Consider the following 17,444-nt stretch of genomic DNA (forward strand, 5'->3'; position numbering starts at 1 on the left):
CCAACACATACCTTAGGAGGTAGAGAGATAAAGGAAGTTTTCAAAGGAATGTGTTAGACTTACAGGATCCTGGGGATTGGGCTAGGATTGCCTTTTGCCCTTAGCAAAGTATAAACATCGAGGAAGTGGAGTCCCTAGAGGAGAGTCCCTCTGCCTGTTCTAAGGACTTGACAGTGGACTGTAGGTAGTAAGGAAAATCAATAATTTTTTTTTTTTCTTTTCATACCCTCTTCTGGGTAGTTCTGTGAAAGAGGCAGCAGTGGAGCTCCAGGGTAGAGAGTGCCTCAGTTTACCTCCTGTCGGGGATTAAATAGTGTGCATACATTCTTTTACATTAGGTCCTCGTTTTAAGCTAATAGATAGAAACCAGATCCGTTCCTACCAGTACATGTCACTTCAATGGGAGTTTTTCTGAGGTTAGCCCCATCTCTGCCTGCAAAGCACCAGCAGACTTGCGTCATGAGATGAACTTTCTAGAAATCATCAAGTCCCTGTCATTGTGGGTCAGGATTTCCATGCTTCCTAAGGGTGCGGCCCGCCATGCAGGTTGCATCATATCTCTGGCCACCCTGGGCCTGTTATTCTCACAACCTCAGTCTTCATCTTCCCAACAACGCTGGGATCGGCATCAGCTTCCTTACTTTGTAGGTGAGGAAACTGAGATCGGAAGGTCCGGTCACATGCCCCAAATGGAATCACTGGAGAGTAAACCAAAAGCAGCCGCGGGGGTTACATCAGCTCAGTCTTACCACAGTTAATTCGTTATTCACTGTCAGTTATTTGTCAGAATGATTTTGAATGTCTTTATTATTATAAAAACATTTCTTAGCAGGACCCAGGGGCCTGCGGTAGCAGCGAGAGCATCAGGTCCAATTAGCCACTGGGAGGAAGCCAGTGGGGATTTTATGGGAGGAATTTATATTCAATAGAAGCCTTTTGGCAAAGTAATTGAGAATGTGAATAAAAGGGAATGAGAAAATGTAGTGTTCTTTAGACTTGCAAATACATTTGAAAAGGTTAATGTTGTGTTTTTCTGAGATGGAGGAATTCTTTGATCTTGATGCTTCAGGAAAAAAAAAAAAAGAAACAATGCAAAAATATCAGGGCATCTCTCTGGATCATTTAAATAATGTTGCCTGCAAGTCCTGGGCACTGGGACCACACTTAATTTAGCATATTTATAAATCATCTGAGGAGTATATGGTGAAATTCCAGATTTCAAATTTCCAGATGAAAACTGCTAAACTCCTCTAGGTAGTGAAGTGCCAAGCTGGCTAATACAAATGCAGAAAGACAACCCAGGGTTACGCAAGTGGCAGCATTCTGGACAGCAGATGGGCTTCTGCGTGGACAACCATGGGGTAAGGAATTTAGGGAGAATTAAAACAAACCATCCTTCCAAGATTAAAGGGCTTTGAACCCTCAGCTAGACTGAAGCTGGTGTATATTTTTGTCCCTAGTTATTCCTACTGCAGCTAAAAGGCCAGCCAGAAATCAGGAGTGCTTAGAAAGGGACATTGAAAAGGGGCCATTAAAAGCAGAAAATAGTCTCCTGCTCAAACGTGAAGCTGTGGTCCACTTACACATGGAATGTTGTGAGTGTTTTGCTCCACAAGCCTTAAGCAGCTGTGAGAAGGTACAGAGACGGACTCAGATGCTCTGTGGGGAACAGGAGCTGTTTTAGGGGAGCCAACTGCAAAGATCAGGATGAAGGTTCACAAAATTATAGGGATACGGTACATGTGGACACTCACCTTGATTAACAGTTGCCGTCCCCATCATCGTCAAACGTGGGTCAGAGCGTAGATAGGAAAGGAATAGAGCATACTGCTGGTTTAAAGTCGGAATCAATTTAGGCAGAAAGGCCAATAGGCTCACTGACAAATAGGCAAATAAAAATTCAAGGAAGTATGGGATGAATGCCCAAGAAATGCCTACCTCTCCCCTTTGAAACTCAAAAGAGAGTTGTTTTGGTTTTTTGTTTTTGTTCTTTTTGGGGGGGGGGGTTAGATTACTTACACTATGGGTAGAATACTTTAGGAACTAATAACCCAAATAGTCCCAGTTCTGTCCTCGTACTATACATGGGCAGAGAAGAGATAAATGCGTTTCTTATGAATGGATGTATAATACGCTGTTTTAAAAAGTCAGTAATACTTGGAGATGAGTCTACACTTTGCAGTTTACCTTGGAATAAAATAAATCTTGGAATCCAGCAAACCTGATTCAAATCCTAAAGCCACTGTGTACTGGTCCTTAGATAGGCTACTTAACCACTCTGAACTCTAGTATCCTCTTCTGGAAAGGAAGAATACCTTCGAGAGAAGGATGTTGGGATGGTGAGAGGGGTAGCATTTGTAAAGCTCCAGGAGGGGAGGGGGCCTGAGACTGTCTGCAGGTCTTGGCTGCCCTTTGTCATCTCTTCCATGGTGTGCCCTTTGCAGCACCCTCGGACTCCGAATCCTGTTGGAGGGAGCCTCTGAGTCTTCCCCCAGGTGGACCGAGCTTGCCACTCGGCTACTGGCATCAACATTAGCCTTCATTCTCTCCTATTCATTGAGTCCCTATTGTTTCAAGCATTGCTTTAGGCATTTGGGGAATCCTACTGATAAAGATAGATCAGGGCCCTGCTTGCAGGAGGTTTACCTAGGGGATATGGGACACACACACACACACACACACACTGAACCTGTAAACAAAGTCATTTCTGAGAATGAGAAAAAGGGGATCATAGAGTAGAGTGGGACAGGGGTTGAGGACATGGTACTTTTAATAAGAAAAGAAAAAGGCTTGCATGAGGAGACAACGGTTGAGCTCCAGAAGGACGAGAAGATGTCATTTGAAAAGCTTAAGGGGAATGTCCCAGGTAAATGGACAAAGGGGATAGAGGCCCCGAGGCAAGAATGAGTATGGAATGTTCAAGGAGCAGAGGAGACCATTGTGAGCATCCTGAATGGAGGGACCCTAAGGGAGGCAGAGGGCAACCAGCCCTATTGGGCCTTGGAGCCAGGTCGCCTGGGTGGCTCAGTCAGTTAAGCATCTGCCTTCAGCTCGTGTGATGCCAGGTCCTGGGATGGAGCCCTGCATTGGGCTCCCCGCACAGCCAGGAGTCTGCTTCTTCCTCTCTCTCTGTGCACACGTGCTCATTCTCTCTCCCTTGAATAAATAAAAAAAATCTTTAAAGAAGAGACAGGAGCAATAGAAAGCTATAGGAGAGTTTTCTGCTGGTAAGGGAAAAGACTTGACTTATCCTTTGGAAAGCGCTGTGGTTGCCGAGTGGAGAAGTGGGCTCTAGGGCAGCTCGAGCGGAAGGAGCGGTGTCGGCTCTGTCTTCCCGCCTCCGGTCCACCGCCGCCGTGGACTCTGCCCGTGCCGTTCCCATCTTTCCAGACTCGAGGGCCCGCTCTGATTTCACACCGCATCTCCCAGGGGGCAGAGGTAAAGGCACAAATCCCTTCACTCTCCCGTCTTTTAGGACATGTAAAATATTTTTTCTCAAACGAAATATTTAACCCAAATATATGTCGTTTCAGGTTTTAAAAATCAATTTGATTGGCCACAGGAAACGTATTTTGGCATCTCTGGGCGACAGGCTGCACGACGATCCACCCCAGAAGCCCCCTCGGTCCATCACCCTCAGGGTAAGTGCCCAGCTGGTCCGTTTCAGTCTCCACTCTTATCCTCAAAAATGATCTTGTGCAATGAAATAAAATGACCAATGCAATGGATCGGGAAGGACAGGCTGTTTTCCATGTAGCTTACCTTATTTATATAAAAAACAATCTCACTTTTGATTGTATTTTGTAAGATGAGAATTGTTTTTCTCAATTGGTTAAATATCTATTTTTGAGATTTTAGATGCACATCTGACAAACCACCACCTTTAAAGAATCGCTCCCTCTCCTCCCTTCCCACACTCCCATCTGCACCAAGTGAGAGGAAATGAGTTTTCTGTCAAAGTCCTCAAACCCACAGAAAAGAAATCAATGGAGGACCACAATTAAGGAAGGATCAATTTAAAGCTAACCTTAGGGTCTTCTGGTTTTTAGGCAGTGCAAGCTCGTCAGCCTTACCCACTTCAAAAATGAAAAATAGAAACTCCAGAGAACTTTAAGAACTTTAAGAGTTCAGCTACATTGTAGGATTATGGGGCAGAAAAACTAGAGAGAGAACCCACAGAAGGGAGAGAAAACTAAAGTGGAAGGAGAAGGAAGGCAGGAAGGGAGGAGCAGAGTGAACAAGAAAACGACAGTTGATCACCAGCAAGGTGGCAGCGGCAAGGAGCCCACAGCCGGCCCTGGTTTTGTGAGGCCTGTTGGAACTTTCCAGAAACTCCTCAGAAAGCCAGGATCTCCATGATTGCTTGGAGAGTTCCAGCTCTGTTCTCTTCAGTTAGTCCTGCACTTGCTTCTGACCCCTCTCCTGCACGTGGCCGCAGAGGCAGGGATGGAGAACAGTGCACAGGAGCCCGGCCCTTAGATGGAGCTAAGTTCCCTCCCTTGATCTTAGCCAGAAGGCGGAGAAGCGATTGGAACTGAGTTCCATCTAACGCGTGCAGTGCCGCAGAAAGCCTCTTATCAGTGAGCTTCAGCAAACAGCCCGCTCGCTACCACCAACCAGCACAGCAGAGGGCCAGGCAGGGCAGGAGCTGCTAAGATTTGGAGTCTGATTCTGTTTTTAAAGGAGGAGAAGATACACAACCATAGAGAGCGCAGGAGATGTGGCTGGAGGAGGGAATCAGAAGGAACGTATTGGGAGAATCAGGACACACTGGGACATTTGGAGACTAGTTGAGGGCTTTGGCAGCAGTGAAAGGAGAAATAGGACCTATTTTTCTTCTCAGGAAAGGAAGCTTCCAATAAGTTAGAGGGGAAATAAGGCTGGAAAGAGATTACTGGCTTGCCTTCATTTTGCTACACGAAAGGAGGGAAAGATTTAGGTGCCCTCAGCGTAAACATCCTAAAATGCCTCTTTAGATGAGCAACTCCACCAACTTATTCTGCTCTCTTTCCTTTCCCTCCTGAACCTCTCCCTCTGGCTCCCTGGAAGAAATTTAGGAGAACAAAAAACAGACTAAAGACAGAGATTTCCCCAGAAAAAGTGCAGGATCTTAATCTGTCACAGGAGGCCCAGAACATCTGGGGGAGGAGTGGCCTGGAGACCCAGCACAATCCAACCCTCCTCTGACTTGCAGACACTTGAGCCCAGCCTTCTGCCGCCCCTTGTCTTCCTTCTGCCTGGTTTCCCTCAGCTTGAGTCATCTTTGCCGTTGACACGCATCCTCTGTCATTATATGCATTGCTCTGCAGTCTGCGTGTGACATGCTGTGTCTCCTTGCTGTGTCCTCTACCCTGCCCCATTGCCACACCACCCTCTGATGGAGAATCAAGACCCGTTAGGCCCCATCGGGGCTCTCGGTTCATGTGTCTAACACGGTGAGGACACTCTGTCCGCATGAAAACATAGCACACACGATATCGTCAGGGGTGCCCAATGTATGTGTGCCTTCTCTCCTGAACTCCTCCGTAGCACTGGGTGTAAGAAAACAGAGCCTGATTGAGTATCCTTTAAACTTTTGACCTAAAATACTTAGGGAGGGGGGAAATATTGCCTAGATCACGCCATTAAAAAAATGGCGGAACGTCATCCATGTCTCGGCCATTGATTCAGAAATGACTCCCCACCCCCGCAATTTGTCTTGTCAGTGTTTCACAATTGTGAAAGCAAAGGTGAGCCACAAGAACATGGTATTTATTTCATGATGTATTTCCATTCAGGATCCCAGTGGTAATCACACTCCTCCTCAGTTGTCTCCATCACTTAGCCAAAGCACTTACACCACTGGTGGCTCCCTAGACGTTCCTCACATTATCATGCAGGGCGATGCAAGGAGGAGAAGAAATGAAAACTACTTTGATGATATTCCCCGATCAAAACTGGAGAGGCAGATGGCCCAGGTAAGGTGTTATAAGCCTCTGTGATGTTTTTGCCTTCCCCCATATCAAGTAATGCATTCTAATATTGAACACTGGCTTACGGTGAGCGGATGCCTGTTGTCCATCCAGCCGGAATTCTACCATTTTATGCTATGGCTTTCATTCCTTACTTGCTTGAACCAGACCGACACGGACCTTCCTGGGAATGGAATGTACACCCAGACCCTTGCTCTCCATTCTTATGGGAGAAACTGTCCGATCTCGTTGCACCCAGAAAGTCTTTGGGCCAGAGAGGGTCACACCATGTAAGAATCGAATCATCATGAAAATGAATAATGAAAGTCTGGGTTATAAAATGTAAATCGGTTAGATGACAGAGCAGAAGTTGGAGGGAGGTATTAGCTCTTCATGATGTTATCAATTTCCTTCCAAGCTAACATGCTTGTACAGAAAAGCACCGTCTCATATTGTCACCTTGAGGAGTTGAAGGTGATGATGCTGCCTGACACAAAGAACCGAAAAAAGAAACCTTTCCTGTTTGGACCTTTCCAGGGTTTTGGTAGAGATGTCCGTGTGTGGCCTGCCCTCAGATTACTGCTCAGAAACTTCAGTGCCCAGAGCTGTTCTTAACATGCATTCAGAGGGGCAGCTAGCTCTAGAGTTTCTCTGAAAATTCAAGATTTGGATTTGTTGACAACAACTGGCAGAATCAGCTCTTTTCATCCTCCTCCTAGGTTCAGACCGGTGTGTTAAGAGGCTTCTCTCTGCCTCCCACACCTAAGATGAGAATCTTGAGGTGAAAATTCGACTGTAATTGCTTTGCTTTGCTTGTTAAATATTTTTCTCAACTGTTTGGTGAGATTCTGTTTTGAAAAGCCTTTGGTAAACATTCTGTGCTGCCGCTCATGAAAGAAAAATGTGGAGAGAATGTTCTGGAAACCATGGCTATTCTGCCTGCAGATGCTCTGGAGAGAGAGGGTCTGGTATATTGCAACTCCTTTTGGCTCTCTCAGTATTGAATTGTTCTCTGGGTTCTTTGTTCAGGGAATGGCAATGTTAGGATTATGGGCAATCTTTTATTGAAGGGAGATGAAAATGCACGAGATACAAGAAATGAATAATTTTCCCTTTATCTCTTGTTAAGTATTAGCTTTTAATCCTTATTTCTGTTTTCACTGATGTTCTTTTAAAGAATCTGAAAGCTTTTTCCCCAAGTTGTTCAGATATTTCCTGCTGCTTGTTAGTATTTGTGGATCACATATCTGGTTAAATTTCTCTAATGACAGCATTTCAGAGACATGGTTTGATTTAACTTTGAGCCATGTGGTCTTTATGTATTAGTACAAACTGGGTCTTTTCTGAACCTTTCCCTTCCCTGGGTGAAGGAGGATCCTTCATTAAAGACCATTAGCTACTGTTGACTCTGCCGGCCTCAAAAACAGAATCACCTATCCGAGATCCTCATATAATCTGTGAAATTTCTGCACATAGTACAGTTTTTTCAAAGAGGAACTTAATTCCCCATCTGCCTGCGTGTGAACACTCAGGTAATCTTGCACGATTGTTCCCTAACTTTCTCTTCTTCGGGAGGTTCATAAGCTAGGGCCGGTATGGAATAGCTCAGATGTTTTTCTTGTCGCTCCAGTCAGCAGGCATCCCTTTGAGGAGTGGTGTCACTCTCGAGAAAGTTGAATGAACTTGTATCTGGCCAGGTGAGAGAGGTCCAGAAACAGAAAGAGGCTGAGATAAGTGGGTGGATGGATGCATTGAACCATAGAGGGTGTACGTCTTTTCCTCTCATGTACTGTCTGCAGTGATGGAGTGACTGGTGTAGACGTAGGACACAATCAGGAGCCGGGAGCATATTAGACCTTTCTGAAATCCTGCCATTAAATACAGCACTTTGGCTGCAGAGAAAATAGGAGATGGCACTGCAGGAACCTGATCCATAAGAAAAAAGGATTCTGAGATTGCAACTCTTTTGGTTGGGTTAATTGCAGTTTTTTATTTGTTTCTCTTGAGCATGTTTCCTAGTCTAGAAATACCAGAAATCGTGGAAAAATGAATGTGTACCTTTTAAAAATTAGTTTCAAAACTTTAACCTGTCAAAATCCGAAATACTCAGTGATTTTGTTGTTGAATGGTTTTATTTAAGTACTTTTCTACCACTCAGCCACTCAACTAATGCTTTTTCTTATCCTTCCTTTTTTTATCATCTGCTATAATGATTTTTTGAATCCCTTTGCTTTTTTAACAACCTGTCATATCCACACTAGACCACATTCTTCCCCAAGGTTGTCCTTAGCCAATAACGTTGAGTCTCCCCAATGATTTGAATTAGAAATTAAAATTTCAGTAAGCAAGGAGCTAGTTAGAGCGCCTTCCAACCAGGAGCTTGGTGCCTGCGGTTCCTCCCTGGAGACTTTCTCCCAAGGGGCTTACAAAGCATGGGTAAGGCTTGCCTTGCCTGTCTTTTTCCCACGGACAGTAGAAGTTCATCTTCAGGCTTTCTTACTCAAAGGAAAGGAAAATGCAATTAATAGAAAATCACCAGACCAGATCCACGTTCCAAGAAACCCCTTTACTCCAAATAGCAGAGGCCCCACCAGAGCAATCTGAAATTCTAGTCATAGGCCGGAAATCTTAAGTTCTTGGTGGTGGCAGTATTTTAGAAGAATGTTGCCTTCTTAAGGTCTGCTCAATAAATGTGTGCAAGCGCTTTCCTTCACTTGGAAAAGCCAATGCTTAAAGTTAAATTGAGGTGAATTCAATGTCCCCTCCACTATTAAATTTGTTCATTGGCAAATGATTTTCAAAGGTAACACTAGGATGATGTTTAATTACTTGTGTTCAACTGGAACCAGTATGAAAAACCATCTTGGAATACAAAAGATTTTAACTATTGTGACTATTGTTTGCTTTTATTCAGATAGAAGCAATATTCTGGCATCAAATCATGTTAAAGAAATATGTGCGAGACAGAGTTGAGTTCAGTACCAAGAACGTTTTTTAACCCACCGCATGTAATGATATAATCACACGTAAACAATGGGTTTCCATCATGCTGAAAACATTGTCTTCCAGCCTACAGTTCTACACTGGACTCATTAGCTCAGAAGCTCCACGGTGCTCCCACATTGCCATAGCTCTAATAAATGAATGTCACACTCACATTTGTATAACAACAACTCAGAGCTTTTAAATTTTCAAGTGCTTTCACATCTGTTATCTCCTTTTAGTACAAACGATCTCTCCCACACATGTGCGTGTTGCACACGGCAGACGAGCTGCTCAGTCCGAGTTCTGTAGAGATGAAGCAGCAAAGCGAAAAGACGGAAAATAGATCAGAAGGGAGACAACTGTTTCCAGTGTTTAGGGCCGACTCACAATCTTTAGAAATTTTCTCGAGTGTTATTTAGAAGTCAGAATACTCTTGGGTGCCCAGGTGGCTCGGTCAGTTAAGTGTCTGCCTTCGGCTAAGGTTATGATCCCAGGGTCCAGGGATTGAGTCCTGCATTGGGCTCCTTGCTCGGTGGGGAACCCGCTTCTCCCTCTGCCTCTGCCATGCTCTCTCTCTCTCTCTTTTTTCTCATAAATAAATAAATTAAATATTTTTTAAAAGAATACCCTTAGGGGCGCCTGGGTGGCTCAGTGGGTAAAGCCACTGCCTTCGGCTCAGGTCATGATCTCAGCGTCCTGGGATCGAGTCCCGCATCGGGCTCTCTGCTCAGCAGGGAGCCTGCTTCCTCCTCTCTCTCTCTGCCTGCCTCTCTGCCTACTTGTGATCTCTCTCTGTCAAATAAATAAATAAAATCTTTAAAAAAAAAAAAAAAAAGAATACCCTTAAAATGAATAATAAAGGAGAATAATGGAGCTAATAAAGTTTAGGGACCATATTCTCCAAAGTTACAGAGAAAGGAAAAAGAGTTTCCAGATATGAAACTTATCACCATTTATAGAAGGTCTTCATTTACCAAAAAATACTCAGGGAAAAATGAAACCTGCTTCTGTTTTCACAAAATAAAAAGGTCTCCTAAGTAGTAAGAGAAATGCAAGTCTTTGCACAAATTTTAGCTTGATATTAATGAGGAAAATCCACAACGTAGAAGTCCCTGTGTTTGGAAGGCTCTCATCTAAAAAGAATATCAGTATTGGGGGACAGTTACCTTATCTGATGCACGCAAACCCGAGAAATAGATATTATCCGCATTCTGAAGACAAGGAGGCTGGGAAACCACATGACTTGCGAGGTCCGGGTCACACAAGCAGAAAGAAATCAAATCAGAACTTGCTTGGGGATTATGTAAGGCACTGTGAAGGCTTTGTGTGCATTGCTCCTCAGTCAGTGGAAAGCTGATTCAGCCGGAAGTCTAATGTTTCTTGATCCAAGCAGTATTGCTTAATAAGTACAAGTGATTTGTTACTTCTTTATTTGAAAGCATTTTACATATTATATGAGTTCTATAAAGATCTGTTCTTTTGATACTGTTAAAAGAGGAGAAATGGAAACGGGACCAGATAGAAGCCCTGCCCTGGAAGTCCATGTGCTCTATCTTACCTAATCCTCACCATGGAGCATCATGCAGACTCAAGCAAGCCCAGGGCAGTAAGGGGTTTGCCTCCTGGCTAGTGTATGGCAGAGCCCGGACTCACGCTCCACCTACCTGACCATAGCCTGGTTTCTCTATGGCTCCTAATACCCTGTAGTGTGTCTTAAATGATAGAAATAATTTTACGTGATATAAAACATTTTATTTTATTTTTTAAGATTTTATTTATTTATTTTTATAGGCAGAGATCACAAGTAGGCAGAGAGGCAGGCAGAGAGAGAGAGCTCGGTGGAAGCAGGCTCCCTGCAGAGCAGAGAGCCCCATGCAGGGCTTGATCTCAGGATCCTGGGATCGTGACCCGAGCCGAAGGCAGAGGCCCTGACCCACTGAGCCACCCAGGCACCCCGATATGAAACATTTTTATTTATTTATTTTTTTTATTTATTTGACAGAGAGAAATCACAAGTAGATGGAGAGGCAGGCAGAGAGAGAGAGAGGGAAGCAGGCTCCCTGCTGAGCAGAGAGCCCGATGCGGGACTCGATCCCAGGACCCTGAGATTATGACCTGAGCCGAAGGCAGCGGCTTAACCCACTGAGCCACCCAGGCGCCCCCCGATATGAAACATTTTAATAACAGTTCAACAAATACAGATTTCCCCTATGCTAAAACAGATTACACCTGTGTAGGCACAGCAACCAGAACACGGATAAAATCACTAGTAGTTTAGTGGAAACTTACTGAATCAGCTTTTTTATGTATCACCATAAAACCCTTTAATGCACAACTATAACGATTGTTTGTTGAGCCTTTTAGTGCAGACCCCTGTGCACATCTTGGTAGAACTCTGCCCTTCCCCCAAGTTTGCGAAAGCTTCGCCCAGAGGTATGGAGCTTCTGGTGCATCCAGAGAAGTCCTTTGTTTTCTGCAAACACTGGAAGCTGTTTCCTTAGCAGCTTCTTCTGTTAGAGTTCGGATTTCGTTTCTTTCTGGCTGTGCGACCTGTACCAAGTCATGTGGTTTCTCTGAACTTCAGCTTTGTTTAAAATGCAGATACAGCCTGCCTCTGGGATTTGTATGTATCAGATAAGATGATTCATGCGAAAGCATATTCTAACCTGTAAGTCACTGTGTTAGTACGTAGATGATATGACTCTCACTTAGGGTATATATCACCTGTGAGTCCCTAATTCAGTCATGGGGTTCATCACAGGGCCGGTGAATGTCAAAGATATTAGAAAAGTAAGTGCTCACTCAGATGGTTGTAGCATTCTTTATAGACCATCTTTTTGTTCCAGTATTAACCTCGAATACATATGGACGATGGAATTGGAATTTTGCTCCTTATTATTTTAGTTGCATAAATTTAAAGGCTGCCGAGAAACCTCTCTCATGATGGAGAAGGGAGTCTGTGCAGTGATCACAAAGCCAGGAGAGTCAGAGATAGGTGGAATAAGTCTCTACCAATTCAGGCTACAAAAGTATGTAGAACTCCTTAGTCTCCATCACCTGTTTAACCCATCCCCTCACACCCCCTCCCCTTGCGAGGAGCATCAGGAGATGGATAGACACGTCCAACTGCTACACTGCACACCTGAAACTAATATGTTAACTAGTGGGAATTTAAATAAAAACTTTTTTAAAAAAGTATGTAGCAAATTTAGAGTAATGGCATGTTATTACTATTTTAACGTGGTCTGGTAAAACATTAAGTGAGAAAGAGGGACTAATTTTTCCTTAAGTGAAATTTACAACTTGTTTGAGTTATACAGCCCACAAAATTGGCTAGAGAGGCATGGCTATCCCAAGCCGTGAGGCAAATGCTTAGCCATCTTTGGGCAAGAAGGAAGATGGTAACTTGTTCTTTCATATTTCCCCTGGGAGAGAAAGTCTTGTTTGTAGAAATTTTACCCACTGCTCTGGCATTATGGGAGTTTACAGAATCAGCCTCCAGAAAATAGCACAACTGTGCTCAAGGAACAGCATTTTTACAGAAGCGATTTTTCGCCCCCAGCTTACAAGGTTTCTTGTTACTGTATTAACATCGGATTTTTAAAAAAATGCTCGTAAGTTAATGGCTAGTTTTTAGTTTAGACCGTTATTGCCTCGCCACTGTCAGAAAGACTCAGCCTGTCCATGACTTCAAAAGTTTCTTCCATGAAGGTTTTAAGAGCGACTCCTAATACTCAAGCGCAGACAGATAATATAAAACCAAAAAAGAAGGTTCAGAATAAACTCAGTAAGCTCTTCCGTCAGGAGCTTCCGATCTGACAGCTTGTCAGGCTGACAAGCTGACGCACCAGTTTCAGATATAACTTGGGAGGTTGATGAGAACTGTGCCCCGATTCTAGCCAAGAGCTCTGGACCACCAGCCATCGATTCCCAAAGGCATTGCACCAAGAAGTGGGAAACATGGCTTTCATAGCTGGAATTTAAACCTGATGTGTGTATACTTCGTTTATTAATGTGGACGGTTAATTGCCTCTTCTCAAAATATACACTGCTCTCTCCCTGTGACAACTTTGCAGAGGGACATTCCAGTGTGATTAAGTGTCTTTTGGGAAACTTTGAAGTTGTCACTATCTATCCTGTGCATCAGGTTTAAAAAAAAAAAAATTATGGGAAGAAGTAGGAGAATCACTCAGAGGGATTCCTTTTTAGGTTTAGATGCTCATCTTACAAGTCTGGATTCTTTCATTCTCTGTCAAGTCCATCAGTGAGGCAAATTAGACGACCAGGAGTTTGTTCTGACATATGCCAGTCAGACCTAAACATCTCCATTGATTTTTGCTGGAGAAGCTTTGATGTCTCCAGCTTCTCTCAGTGTCCTGGTCCTTAACCAAAGTGAATGTTCCCCATTAAAAACAGACCATGGATTAAAAAAAAAAAAAAAAAATCAGTATAAAACATCCTATTTTCAACCGAATAAATAAGAAATCTGACACTATATAAAAACCCTATTTCGGTGGAATTGACCTTGTGATATTTAGTGGTGCCTTAGGGTTGCTGACAGTGAGTAGCTTATTCACAAAGAGGCCCACTAGGCTATTTTTCCACTTGTTAAATCTTTGGAATGTTTCTCATTATATCCAGTCCAGTTCTTGGGTCCGCAGGTCAGAGTTTTGGTTGTTGTAATCTGACCTTGATAAATTTTCAAGGGTAGGAGAATTCTCTTATTCCCCTTCTCCCTCTTCCTTTTCTTTTTCAAATGTTAAAAAAAGGGAGGGGATTCATGTCTAGAGGAAATAGGGCTGATTATGCAGTCCTCTCTCAGTTAATCCCATTTGTAGATGATTGAAGTCCTATACCAGTAGGGACTCTGCAAGTAACAAAATTCCGCCTCAGGGTGTCTTAAATTAAAAAGGGCACCTGTTCGAGTCATTTCACCGCAAAGTTCAGGTGGGCCTGGGTCCCGGTGCTCCTGTGATGTCTTGCTCTTTGGCTCTTCGTGTCTCAGCTCTGCCCCCCTCTGGGTTGGCTCTTCTCCCAAACAGACTTTCTCTATGATGAGGGAGTTTCAAATCCAATTTCTACTTAACTTGAAACTATAAGAAAGAGGCCTTATTTTTCCAAGAGCTCCCCCTAAAAAGTCCCAGGATTGGGTCCCATTTGTTCAGATCAGTCTGTTTTGGATCACTTATCTGTCCAGAGCGAATTACAAAGGAGGTTGTGTCTGTACTGTGTAGTGTGTAGTGCGTGTATGTGTGTGTGTGTGTGTGTGTGTGTGTGTGCTCGCGCGCACGTGCTCGCGATCTGATTAGCCAGGCACAGGTCGTGTGTCTGAACAGGGTTTTGGCTCCCTCCTGGTGCACCACACAGATTGAAGGGTGGGAAGGGACCCCTCCTAGGGACCGTCCAAAGAGTGCCAAGACCAGGAATGGGAATGCAGCAGAAATAGCAAAAGTGGGCCCCTGAACAAATCCGCTCTAACATTCTGAGAATGTCTGATAGAAAACTGTCATATCACATGAGTATTGATTTCAGTGGTTCATATTTATAATTTGACGAGCTTTTTTTAAAATACCAGACCTGAAGCCATGAGATCAGGGTTAAGAATCCCATCTCTGGTATCTCTTACATCTATAATCTTGAGCAAGCCTTTTTAGACATTCAGAATCTTAGTTTTCTTTTCCTAAAATGAAATGAATGCCTACCTCACATTATTTTTTGTGAGGCACAAGTAAAGGAGTAGTTGTCAAAGTTATTTTACAAATTCTAAAGCCATATGTTTGGGTTGTTTTATCAAAAGTATCATTATTTTGAGAAAACCTCTACAGTATGCTTTTTCAACTAACAACTGGGAATAAGCATACTGTGGAGTAAAGCTCATAATACCTAACTGTGTTTTACAAAACTACTTCTACTTTCCAGCTCCTAAGCTCTAACTGGTATCTCTCCACTGGTATGGAAACAATAGTTCTTAGGAATACTATTAGTACTTCAAATACTATAGGTATTTGAATACTCTAAGAAGTTTCTATCTGTGTCATAACCCAGTTAACATTGGAGCTCTTTGGAAAGGATTCATGGATGATACCCTTATTTAAATACTTTCGAATACTTGATGAGTTAGCATATATAGAATTCTATCATTACCTTTTATATTTAAACTTTTTTTTCTCATACAGTAAAGTGTATGTTGGCTATGTAGTAGCAAGGCCCGACTCTTCCTTCATCATTTTAAAATTCCTTATCCTGAACACTCTGTAAATGCTTGTTGACCAGATTTCTTTACACAAGGTTATAGGCACCACAAAGCCACAGTTTTCTAGGATCCCCAGATGAGACACAAATTGGGATGGTCTCAAATCTTTTAGAAGAACTATCTGGAACAGCCCCTCCCTCGTAGATCTGGTAAGTTAACTGAATACCATTATTGCCAGAGGCAGTAATGATTCATACAACTTATAATACAACTCATAATGTATAATTAATACAACTCCCAAAGCATGGAGAGTTTATGTTGCTTACCCAAGGCCACACAGATTGTAAGAAGTAGAGGCAGGATTTAGACCCAGGCAATCAAGCTTCCCACCTGAGCTTTGACCACTGTGTTGATAAACACCTGCACTGTCTCTCTCCAAACTGGGTTTCAGCAGACAGGACACATTCTGTAAGTTCTAGACATGACACATTCTGTAAGTTCTAGTGCAATGTTTTGAGTCCTGTGACAGATTCTATTAATACTGTCTAACGTTTTAGGAAAATGCAAGATTAGTAGAGAATTGAACCTCCAAAGTAGCATAAAAAAACTTTGTCAAGAAAATCCTTCGCTCTTGACATCCGTTTTCTTATTCTTTACAAATCGGGAGTAGCAAACAATTGCTTCATGTAAACAATTATGAAATGGCGTGACCCCTTTTCTATAGGGGTTTCCAATGAGGTTTGAATACAGCATCACAAAGATTTGCAGTAACTTATGTTAATGACTAGAAGATTCTTCTGTGCATCTGCTAAAGAAAAGCAGAAAATCTTGGGATGGGAACGGGCTGGAAAATATATCTAGTCCTGTGACATAATGCAGGACTGTTCCTAATACATCCCAAATGAACAGCTACAAGTTTCTGCCTACCCTCATCCCTGGGAAGGTGACCCTGACTTTGTGAAACAGTCCCATCGCTCTGGAAAAATTGTGATAGAAATTTTGCCTTACGTTGAATTGAAATAAGCCTTCCTATAACTATTACATACTTAGCTTAGAAAAATTGAAGAATAAATCTGCTCCCTTTTGCTGAGAACAGTTCTGTAAGACTAAAGAGAATTTGATGTCTTCCCCTTACTCTGTTCATCATATGTGGCTCCTTGCCAATATCATTCTGAGAAGTGGGAGGTGGACCCCACAGCATCCTGAATCTCTGGTCACATCTGTCACATCTGCTTTGTTGATGTTCATGCTTGACCTCAGTAACATCTGTTAATTCCTACTGAGCTTTTCTTCATGAAAATGTCCCAGCTTTTACCAATGGCCATGAGCCATGCCTCCAACCTCAGCCCTCAGCCTTGGGGTGTGTGTGTGTGTGTGTGTGTGTGTGTGTGTGTGTCTGTGTGTCTGTGTTTAACCTTAAGGCAGGATTTTACATTTACATTAGTCCTTTCCAGAATAAAGTTTTATCCAGCTGTTTGCCCAATAATCCTAGGCTATCAATGTCTTGTTAAAGCTTGGCCAACACTCAGTGTATCAGTGATCCTCCCCAACTATGACATGTGCTAATTTAAAATGCTTACTTCAAACAAGCATGCCTTTCAAGTAATTTCCTCAATGTGGTGATTTCAGTGTTGGACAGACAGAACCGAGGAAAAAACTGCAATCTTCCACCAGAGACCTCTTAGGTCAGCATCATGTAAGATCATCACTCAACTAGACCTCATTTTTCCATATTTTCCACATGAATAATATGGAGAAGTTGTGGGGTCTCTACGTCGGAGAATGAATGGCCTTGTCCAATACCTCTCTTTTGACCAGAGGCAGGAAACAATGTTGAATGTCTAGCTAAATAATGGGCTTAAATAAAGAAAACGACAGCCTCAGTTTGCAAGAAAGGAACATAATATATAAAAAAGATGTTATAGGCAAAGAACAGTATTACTCTGCAAAAGCCGGTTCCTTCGCATCAATCCATGTTATGATTTAAAAAAAAAAAAAAAAAAAAGCTGATCACTGCTTTTCTGAATGAGTTATTAATATTTCTGCTTCTTAGTTCTGAAAAATGCATCAGTAACGGTGGCATCCAAAGTTGGAGGTAGAACCAGTAAAACAGCCGATTTTGCAGTAAATAGCATGATTCCGATTGACTTCAGTTCCCTGCAACATGCAGAGAAACTGGGGAGCTGTACATTACGATCTCGATTGCACAGTCTTCTTTTTTCTCTCTGCTTTCGTTTTTCTGAAGAGATCTCATAAATAATTGTGTATTGTCATTTAGGGCTACAACTGTCATATTAGGGAATGCAGGTTATATA

General features: G+C 42.8%; 1 protein-coding gene across 9 annotated transcripts in view; it reads left to right on the top strand.

The window, feature by feature from the left end:
* ANKS1B (ankyrin repeat and sterile alpha motif domain containing 1B) overlaps positions 1-17,444 on the top strand; it is a 1,114,861-nt gene that overhangs the window by 1,026,956 nt on the left and 70,461 nt on the right. For 8 of the 9 annotated variants that reach the window (XM_044228192.1, XM_044228193.1, XM_044228194.1 and 5 more), the window contains 2 exons: positions 3,534-3,641; positions 5,778-5,957. In XM_044228192.1, coding sequence (XP_044084127.1) covers positions 3,534-3,641; positions 5,778-5,957 — 288 coding nt within the window. The remainder of the gene's footprint in view (positions 1-3,533; positions 3,642-5,777; positions 5,958-17,444) is intronic. The other variant, XM_044228190.1, reaches the window with a different exon arrangement.

The sequence above is a fragment of the Neovison vison genome, chromosome 12 (genome assembly GCF_020171115.1).
Source record: "Neovison vison isolate M4711 chromosome 12, ASM_NN_V1, whole genome shotgun sequence".
Classification (NCBI taxonomy): domain Eukaryota; kingdom Metazoa; phylum Chordata; class Mammalia; order Carnivora; family Mustelidae; genus Neogale; species Neogale vison.